We start from the raw sequence: 10,507 nt of genomic DNA, 5'->3' as shown, positions 1-10,507 counted from the left end.
ACTAAACGAAGCTAGTCCCCAAACCTTTTCAATTCCTAAAGAAACCATTTCCTTAGCAAACTATCTCTAGCCACTATTTTGTTTTTTTGATTGCCTTTGGTTTACGACTTTTTCTTTCATTTCCAGTATTAGAATGTATGTCTTTAACATAGATATAAAACACTAACTTTATTGTTCTCAGAATCCTATAATAGATAATTTTTTTACATAATGTTTAGTTCGTGTAACTAATGTAATTGTACAGTTAAGCACGTTGAGTTTTATCAAATATAGATCTCTTAAGACCAAAAACATCCTAAATTTGAATTCAATCATCCATCAGCAAAGAACTAGCTGTCCAACCAGTTACTAGTTTGGTTATTGGAATATACTTAAACTAACTCAATTTAGTCTAATTTTAAACTGAATCTAATATATAAATATACAACTCTTAAATTATTAAACTCATCTCAATTTAAAATTTCATTACACGTAGATTCACAACTTTTTTCAACTCAACACCTCTTTATATGTGGGATACATAACCTTTTTTAACTTCTTACAAATAGTACTAAACTAATCTTAATATCTAAATACATCTAAACTTAACTTAGATAAATTTTACAGAACTTACTCTATCATCTCAACTCATTATTATTTACAAATAACAAAACTCAACCTAACTCAACTCAACATCTAAATTCAATCTTAATGTATAGGTAATGATATATTTGCAATTATTTTATTGCTCATTCTAAATCAACCAATTGTTTATCATTTTCTTAGTTGTAAAATAGCCGTAGAGTAATTGTTTATTTATCATTTTTCTAAACACTTTATGACGAGGATACTGATGCGCCTATAATTTGTTTACAATTATTTTACTATCCAATTCAAATTAGTTAATGAAATTGTGCCTCTTCATTAAAAAAAAAAATTTAATTTTAAATAAATATCCTTCTATTTAAAAAGAGTTACAAATATTGTTGTTTTATGATAAGTAATATTATATATAGTTATGAGTTATACAAATTCTACATATATTTTTTTAAAATTCATTTATTATTAATAAATTAATTTTTTCCTATAAATCTCTTTTTAATTTTTTTGAAAGAAAAAATACATTACTCTTACACATTCCTGCAAACATAATTAATTTCTCCTTTCGTTATTGCGCCGGACGTGAAGTTATGCAATAAAAGACGTTTTGCGAGACGTAACACTTGTAATTATTAATTTTTTAAAAGAAAAAGAAAAGGAGAGAGGAAAAAGAGAAGAAATTAACTTGGGGAAGAAGTCAGTTTTATATAACACTGAAGCCAAAACCACTATTTTCTCCCGTTTCTCAGCTCTTTGATTCCTCTGCATCGCTGCGAGCTCATCGTTTCATCGCGTTAGGGATTTCGCTGATATCTGAGATATGGATCTTAACAAGCTCGATCTAAATGCCCCTCATTCCATGGGCACGACCATCATCGGCGTCACTTACAACGGAGGAGTTGTTCTCGGAGCCGACTCTCGGACCAGCACTGGTATTTTTACTCTGTCTGCCTAATTTTTTTGAATATTTTATCTTTTCTTCATCATCTATTTGGTTGCTATGATACACAAATAAGTTTTTGTTGTTTTTCTCCGAGAAGCTAACCCTAGGTTTGCTGCTTGTGTTTGTCGATTAATTCATTATTAGTATATGTTAGTATTCAATCAGTTTGGGTAAATTTTTACCGTCAAATAGAAGTTTGGAAGTTATCTGTTCCGGTAACATTGGCGATTTATGTTTTTGTTTAAATTTCTCTGTTCTTTTGGTAGGAGTATATGTTGCTAACCGCGCGTCGGACAAGATTACGCAGCTAACCGATAATGTCTATGTTTGTCGCTCGGGATCGGTATTATTCTTTCTCCTAGTGGCTTCTGATTTTTTTTTTTTTTGGGGGGGGGGGGGTGGACTTTGGGGTTTATAAATTTAATGGATTAAGGATTGTGGCGCATCTAGCGAAAGGCAAGGAAAGTGCTACTGCTTTTTGTGCTTCTTTGTTTGCTCTATCCATCAGCTGGACATAGTCAAAACAATATCTCGGTGGACACTATTTTGGTCACAAATGTTAAGCGTTTAAAGCATTATTATGGGTCTTCTCCCATGTAAGTTATACATGTATGCATTTTTCAGGCTGCAGATTCACAGATTGTTTCTGACTATGTGCGCTACTTTCTTCATCAACACACGTGAGTGGTTCTGTTCCTATTACTTTAATGAAACATTTAAATAGTAGATAGTTTGTGACTTTGTATCTCTTTACTCATCATATATCAAACTAGTTGTTGTGATTTTTCTTCACATTACTTTTCAGAGTTTGTTTCCTTCTTTTATTTTTTATTTTTATTCCTTTTTCTTTTTCTTTATTTTTTTGCAAGTCTAGGTAACTCCTTGTTAAGTGTCTGATCTGGTGATACTTTCTTTGAGTATTTTTTTTTTCTAAATCATGTCTCATTTTATTACTAAGAGTCATTCATATATGCCTTTATTGATAAGCTGACGTGTTTGCGTTGAAATTATGAGCTTATGAAGGTTGAGTGAATTTTGTTGACCACACCTGGTTTTAACCAAACGACTTTGGTTTTTTTTTTCCTTTGATTTTGTTGCTATGCTAATTAAAGGTTTCATTTTTCTTGTATTGACATCTTCAATCTTCATATATCTTTATATACAGGATACAGTTAGGGCAACCTGCAACTGTCAAGGTTGCTGCAAACCTTGTCAGGCTGATAGCCTATAATAACAAGGTCTGACTTTACTGCTTCAGATTGTTCAATATGATTCCTTTCTTGCTTTGTATAGACTGCTATAAAATTTTTGGATGCACCTACTTGACTATTTGGTTCTCTTCGTTTGCCTTATACAATTTTTTTCATGTTTATGGTGAACTTAGCATTTAAATAGAGTTGATTTTTACACTTGTTTTAAAAACTCCGTGGGAGAAGAATATGACTTTTTTTTATAGGTAATCAAGAAGTTTTATTCATAGAAGTAGGCAATACCCAAGTACACAAGGAGTATACATGAGAATAACCTAATTAGAGTTTACAATATAAAGGAGAAAGTCATGAACATTTAACCCATTACAAACAATAGCCACCGCTCATAAGAACAAAATTTTTAAAAAAGAAAACATTAAGCTCATTCATTGTTCTCTCGCGGTCTTCAAAGATTCTATCATCTCTCCCGCCAAATACACCAACACATACGTATAGGAACCATTCTCTAGATTGCTGCCACTTGTGAGTTGCCTTGGCAGCCTCTCTCCAGCTTGCAAGGAAATCCCTTTGTCTATGACCCATGACAATCCAATTCTCGCGAAAAAATCATCCCACATGGTCCTGGTGACCTCGCAATGTAAAAATAAATGATCTAGTGATTCACCATTCTTCTTTCACATGCAACACCAGTCCAACACCATTACCTGTCATTTCCTTAAATTATCTGTGATGAGGATCTTGTTCAAAGATATTGTCCATACGAGAAAAACTGCTTTTGAAGGAGCTTTCTTCTGCCATATACTCTTCCATGAGAACATGGTCATTCTAGGGCTCATTATAACTTGATAAAAACGAGTTGACAGTGAATTTACCTTTTTTGGAGGGGCTCCAGCTCATAAAAAAAGGGATAAAACCGTGGGAGAAGAATAGGACATAAACTTGATGGTTACATAGAAAAGTTTTTCCATGATCAGGGTATCCTATTTTCTTTTTGTTTTGCAAATAGAAAGATTGGTAGGACTGTGATATTGCTGCAAGAAATTACTGCACATACATACATAAAAATACGCGTATCATTATCCCAATGTTGGATGCCCATGCATGCACTGAATGGTTGAAAAGCTTTTCCAGACTCCAGGTTGAACTTTTTGAATGTCTTGCTCCCCCTTGAGCTTCCATGTGATTTTTGTGTCCTGTGTGTTCTGCCACATCGTTTATGAATATCAAATTTTAAAATAAATAAAAATCGTAAGAAAATGAGTCAGTGTAGCTGCTCCATGTTGCTTATGACGAGCAATAAAACTGTAATGGCAAAGATTAAAACATGATATGTGTTTTTGTGTGTGTGTGTGTATTTTTTTAGGCCAGTTTCCTATAAAGCTAGCTGTATTTAACATAGCTGGCTGCTTGTATTTACTGATATTTGGATCTGACAGAACATGTTACAAACTGGCCTAATTGTTGGTGGGTGGGACAAGTATGAAGGCGGTAAAATTTATGGAATTCCTCTTGGTGGAACAATAATAGAGCAGCCATTTGCAATTGGAGGTATGTTTTACTTAATCTAAACTACTTGATTCCAAACTATTATTAAATGGAAAAATTTAGTTGCAAACATAATTGTGAATTAATATGTGCACAAATCTAATATAATTGGTCAAAAAGTAGATTTTATTGAAAACAATGCTAATTTAAATTTTGAATATGAATGAATGAGTATTGGTACGCAAATTAGTACGCAACTTTCCTTGTATGTAGAAAAACTTTTAATAAATAGACCCTTGCACCCTAGGATTCGGTCAACCTGAATGCTCTATTTTTTCCACTTCATACTTGGTCAGACCATGTCAGAGTAATGTAAGCTATGATTTAAGAGGAAATTTTATAATTCTCAAGGTTTCCAGACATACATCATTGGTATAGGAGAAAAGATATTTGCAACCATGAATTTTGTAACCGCCGTGTAGTCACTTTGAAAAAAGTAAATAAAACATGGGACATACATGAAAAAAATTAATTTTTTAATAGTGTACCCCACTCTTTTTCAAATCGATTACGCAGCGTTTGCGCACTTCACAGTTGTATGTAGAATTACTCGTTAGAGAACTTCAGCATTTTGAAGTGACCTCAGTTTTGAGTGATCTGATACAGAAGGCAATGTTGATTAGCCCGTAGTGAGGGTTTTTCAGAAGTAGTTGTATGAAATTAGAGGTCAGCTTGTACCATAAGGTACTTGTGGTCTGCGTGGGAGGCATTTCCCCTGGACCTGAGTTTTGGCGTACTCACTAATTCATTAACTTGTGGGGAATTGACTTCATAGTTGTAATGTTATGTCATTTTTACCTCTGCATCAGGGTTAATTTATAAGAGGTTAAATTAGTGTATATGCTACTAGCTTCTTCTTTTTTTATGTGTTAGGGAAAACTCTCTTACTAGCATCATCTTCACGAGAAACTTCAATGCAATTTCTTTTCTTGACTGTGGCAATTTGAAATGCTGTGTTCACAGGATCTGGCTCTAGTTACTTGTATGGGTTTTTTGATCAAGCATGGAAGGAAGGAATGACCAAGGATGAAGCTGAGGTACGTAGAACTTGAATTTGCAAATGCAAAATTGGTTACTGCCTTGGAATAAATTCATGATGATGAAATATATCCACGATTCTGCAAGATGTGACCTCATTATTGTGTTTCATCAGTAGACAACTTAGAGCTGACCTCATTATTACGTTACATCAGTAAACAACTTGGTGTTGAAATCAGAGAGAAGTTACATAGACAACATGAGAACAAAGTATTTTAATTTGTTTTATGATAAGGAGAGTCATTATTACGCTTATCATTTCTGTCATTACTTACAGAGGCAGTTGTGTTTGTAGGAATGAGGGGAGCTATAGATATCTAGTCGCTAATCTATTTTTCTTTTGAAGTTTTAGGTTTTGGTGTTTTGAAGCCATAATGCTAACACTTTTTATTTTTTTTAAATGAATATTGCAGCAATTAGTTGTGAAGGCAGTTTCCCTTGCCATTGCTCGAGATGGTGCTAGTGGCGGTGTTGTTCGCACTGTCATTGTAAGATTTTATATGCGGACAGTAGCAACTCCAAGTAGATTTGCTTTCACACGATGCGTATGCTTATAAATTGACACAACCCCTTGGTGTTTGATGTGGGTGCAGATAAATTCTGAGGGTGTGACAAGAAACTTCTACCCTGGCGACAAACTTCCGTTGTGGCACGAGGAGTTGGAGCCTGAGAATTCACTGCTGGACATACTGAACGCTACTAGCCCCGAGCCAATGAACATATAAAGGGGAGCATCTCAACGTTGATAGGCCTCTGGCTTCCCTCTTATTTCATTTTTCGCATTGCTGAAACATCTGTTTTGTGTAACGGGAATATGGATTTGATAATGTTTTATGTTGGAGAACTATTCATATACCATACCCATATGGTGGTGGATATTTTTCGGATTCAATCTTGATGGGCTTCCGTTCATGTATTCGGCCATTGTGGCCATCGGCTTATGTCAAATTATTATTCTGGCCTTTTATTTCCTGTCTGGCTTTACAGTTTTTTTTATTTAAAAAAAACAAGGAAGAGAAATGAAAAACCAAAAAGATGTTTTTTTGGAGTTTTATGGGGTGGCACAGAATGGTACTTGACCAAAAAGCTGACTGATGGATGATGGCCAATATGATATATATATATATAGAATGAGAAATGATACAAATAACACATTACATAATATTTTATACAATACATGTTGTAAAATAGGGGTAATTTTGTAAATTGATGTTAATTCAATAAGATGGTTTATGAAAATATCCATTCTTTTACCACATTGTTGCGTATCGTGTTGTGAAATATGGTCTGTGATTATCATTTTTTCATATAGAATAGGAGGGAAAAGTTATAAAAACAGCTTCCTAAGATCTCGTAAGTCCCTCTTTGAACGTAATAGGTGGAAATTAGAAATTTGGACAAATGCATCCTAGAAGATGAGATTTTTATGATGGTTGGGTAAGATTCGTTTCATTGCATCGTGTACAACGTATATAGCGAGCGCTGGTTGGCTGAGGGCTGAGAGTCCCAGGTACTTCATAAATTAAACCACCTGCGAGAAGTAGCTCTGAAACCATTATCGCGATTCGCGATCACTCTCGCCACTTCCTACCGTAGACTATATATAACGAGAGAGAGAGAGAGCTCAAAGAAAAAAAATGAGTGGGAGCTTTGCGAGCGGGACCGGAATCGGAGTCGGAGCCCAGTCTCAGGACTCTCCGGTCCTTCACAACGTCTTCGTGTACGGCAGCCTCCTGGCAGACGACGTTGTTAAGGTGCTTCTGAAACGAGTCCCTCCATCATCCTCTGCCATCCTCCATGGCTTGTCACTCTCTCTCTCTCTCTCTCTCTGCGCTTAATATTGCCCGTAGCCTAACCTCTTAAACACAAGTGCTTGATTATTTGTTATTGCTCTGTATCAAATTCCTAATCATCTCTATTTTCCTATGATTTCGGATCACAAGCACGACCGAAGTGAATGCTATCCCGTTCGTATTATCGCATTTGTCTTTTGTATATTTTCTTTCCATATTTAAGTATTCATGCAACTATGCAACAATTATCGCGGACCGGACCAACCTGGTTTTGTTTGTCAGGTCTATTTCTAGTCATGCTTTAATTGCTTGATTACATTGGCAGACTCATAATTTTCTTCTCACGGAAATTTACAATCCGAAGAACAACGTGTTAGCCATGCTACGTTTTCCAGTCGTGCCTCTTTCTAATTTAGTTTTCTTTGATTTTGATTCTGGATCGGCCTGCTTGGCAGCGAAGTATATCATTACCGATACCTCGAGTGATTGTCTGTTGATGACCATCATCCTAGTGTTGCTGTTGTTGCTACTGTTATTTCAATAAAATCCTCTTCCGGCCTTTGATAGTCCTTAGTCTAACATCATTTTGTTCACTCTGTTCGCTGATTTTGCTATTTATTTTGGACATTGATTTTTAACATGCAGTCATAGATTTAGCATCAAAGGGCGTGTTTATCCGGCTATTTTACCTGTGGAGAATAAGAAAGTTACGGGAAAGGTATTTATAATCATCTATTTCACTTTAATGGCTGCCTGACATAATTTGCTTTGAATAATGTTTCCGCTTCTATATCTGCATAATTGAAATCCATTGAAGAGCTTGTGCTATAATGTTTAGATCATAGTTGTAGAACTATTTCATGTGAGCGAGAGCTTTGTACCAGAATCTAGATTATGCTATACATTTCGTGTGTCAGCAGTATTCTTTTGATGGAACCTGATTGGTAGCCTTTTTGACAATTTACCACAAGAAATATGCCTTCTAACATTTGAAAAATAAGAGAGAGAAGAGAATGAACTTTCTTGAAGCTGGAAAGGAAAATTATACCCTTGAACTTTGAAGATGTCTTTCTAATCCATCTGTATATTTTTTGTACCCCCCACCTGTGCCTGAGGAAGAGGGATTTATGGATGAGAGAGATTTGTCTATTGAGATGATATAATCTTTTGAAGCAGGTGAAGTAATGAGTTGTGGTCTAGACTCCAGAACTACTTGGTTATTCACATCAATCTGTTGAAAGCTATATGTTTGAACACAAATACTTTGTCTTTACTTCACTTCGTTGTTTGCCACTCTGTTTCAAAATCCTGAGTTCCACTTTGTTCCAAATTTGATGTAAACATTGTAAAGCAGCATGTGTAGTTAACAATAGTTAAAATTTTGCAAATTCAACACATTTATGATTACATCTGGTTATAAAAAGTTCAGGCCTTTTATGATAAAGGTGTCAAATAATAAATTTGACCAAATTGTGCATTTTTTTCAGATCTTGTCTGGAATCACAAATCCTGAATTAGATATTTTAGATGCTTTTGAGGATGTTGAGTATGAAAGGAGAACTGTTGAGGTTTCCTTGATGGTGAGTATACTTGAAATCCTCTCGATTGCTTTCTATGTACCATTTACAGGTCAAAAGACATACATATCAGAAGACCTCGAGCGGGAGGTTGATGTAAAAAACCTACAAATATCCCTTCTCCTTCTAATACCCCTAGATTTTAAAATGTGCTCAGAGTGCGCCACATAGCTAGTTGGCAGTGCATTGCTGCAAGGCGCTGAGAGGAAAAAAAAGGAGTGGGTTACTTCAACAGCTTCGATAGATGTACTTTGGTACTAGTTCGTAATGCTTTAAATGTTTGTGGGGGCACATGCATAAGCCATGCAGGACTACCAAAAAGAATTTGGAAAAGAGATGATGACGGAGGAAAATATTTCCATTTACTCATGATTATCATTAGCTGAAAAGTTCATGCTTTCCCAGAGAGTGCTAAAAAAGAGGGTGAAAATTTTTTGCAGGATATTTCCAAGAAGTTACAAGCTCACACATATGTATGGAGTGACAAAAATGATCCAAACTTGTACGGAGATTGGGTTTTTGAGGTGAACTTATGGATACAAATCATTGGTCTTTTAGATGTCTGTTATTATTACCTATATATATATATATATATATAAAAAAGATAGATTTCTGTTATTATTGACTTTCTGCTCATCATAGTGAGCTTGGTGTTTTGGGATGGGGTTTGGTGTTTACAAGATGGACTACGAACCTGCACGCTTCCAGTTTGAAAGTGGGATATTATTACTTAAAATACTTGCAGATAGGTAGAGACCGTGCTTTACAGATGCATTGTTTGATACGTCAACCCATGTCAAAAATAAATGAATGTTTATTGCTCTGCAACCTCCCAATGCATAATTGATTTCACCTCAATTTCATATTTTCTCCACTCTGTTTGTGTGGTTTCAAAGATATGTTGGAAGCTACAAATAAAAATGCTTAGTAAATTTCTGTTTTCCAAATATTTCTGGAATTGGTGCTAAGACTTCTTCTTGAGGATGTTGTCATTATGGTACTTCTGAGTGCTCATGAACGAAGGATGCATCTTCATATTTTCCTGAAACGGTGTTTGTCCTTCTGGTTTAATGGGAGGAAGAGTGGGGAATTTATATAGTTAGGATGAAAATAATTGTCCTGATGTCCTCTGGAAACAAAGAAAATATAAAAGACCATCGGTAATGAGACAACAGTTATAATGTCTAATTGTGGATACAGTGCTGATAGAACGTTTGATTGCCAAGGAAGTGGCTAGCTGCCTTTCTTAAATGTCCCCTTCATGTGAAATTGTTATTGTTATAACCCCATTCCCCTTTCTAACTATTTTTCTCTATTTGACTTGTCCTATTTATTGTTAAGGAATGGAAACAAGTGCACATGGATGATTTTATCAAGATGACATCTGAGTTTGTGGAAGAATTGGAGCTGCCTGAATCAAAGCCAAGAGTTGCCACATACGAATCCTTCTATAAGCAAGAAGGTTAAATATTCATCCGCCTCTTGATATTATATTCGTAATTTGTAATTTCTGAACCGTGTTTACACTTCAATGCTATTTTACCGCCGTCAATGTTTTCAAGATTAGACTAAATTTTCATCCATTTTTCTTTTTCTCCAGAATTTGTTGTTAATAAAATTACTTTCGTTGGAGAAGTTAAGCCCTCAATTTACTTTTATTTTATTTTTAAATTTTTGCGTTGGAAATAGTTTAATACAGTGGCGTGGGAGTAATATTCCTTTAGATGTATTCTCTAGAGATATAGTGCCCAATCAGTTGTACTAATAGAGTCACTGTACTAAGGGGAATATTTCTCGTCTTAACGTTACATTTTGGTAAAT

At 35.0% G+C, this 10,507-nt stretch overlaps 2 protein-coding genes across 3 annotated transcripts; both read left to right on the top strand.

Moving 5' to 3' along the window:
* The first annotated feature begins 1,231 nt into the window (after positions 1 to 1,231).
* On the top strand, positions 1,232 to 6,283 carry LOC122316066 (proteasome subunit beta type-6). The gene is made up of 8 exons (XM_043132576.1): positions 1,232 to 1,511; positions 1,789 to 1,865; positions 2,147 to 2,202; positions 2,688 to 2,760; positions 4,170 to 4,281; positions 5,242 to 5,315; positions 5,730 to 5,804; positions 5,910 to 6,283. Exons 1-8 carry the CDS (start codon positions 1,400 to 1,402, stop codon positions 6,039 to 6,041), a joined length of 711 nt encoding a protein of 236 aa, XP_042988510.1. The 5' UTR covers positions 1,232 to 1,399; the 3' UTR covers positions 6,042 to 6,283.
* A 342-nt stretch (positions 6,284 to 6,625) lies between these two features.
* On the top strand, positions 6,626 to 10,321 carry LOC122316067 (AIG2-like protein D). 2 transcript variants are annotated; one of them, XM_043132577.1, is made up of 5 exons: positions 6,647 to 7,120; positions 7,755 to 7,827; positions 8,597 to 8,689; positions 9,127 to 9,210; positions 10,028 to 10,321. In XM_043132577.1, the coding sequence occupies exons 1-5, from the start codon at positions 6,954 to 6,956 to the stop codon at positions 10,151 to 10,153; spliced, it is 543 nt and encodes a 180-aa protein (XP_042988511.1). In that variant the 5' UTR covers positions 6,647 to 6,953; the 3' UTR covers positions 10,154 to 10,321. The 2 variants fall into 2 exon arrangements, with proteins under 2 accessions (XP_042988512.1, XP_042988511.1); XM_043132578.1 differs by lacking the exon at positions 8,597 to 8,689 and having other exon boundaries at positions 6,626 to 7,120.
* Positions 10,322 to 10,507: the final 186 nt, after the last annotated feature.

Source organism: Carya illinoinensis, chromosome 7 (assembly GCF_018687715.1).
Source record: "Carya illinoinensis cultivar Pawnee chromosome 7, C.illinoinensisPawnee_v1, whole genome shotgun sequence".
NCBI lineage: Eukaryota > Viridiplantae > Streptophyta > Magnoliopsida > Fagales > Juglandaceae > Carya > Carya illinoinensis.
This window is presented reverse-complemented; position numbering and strand designations above follow the sequence as displayed.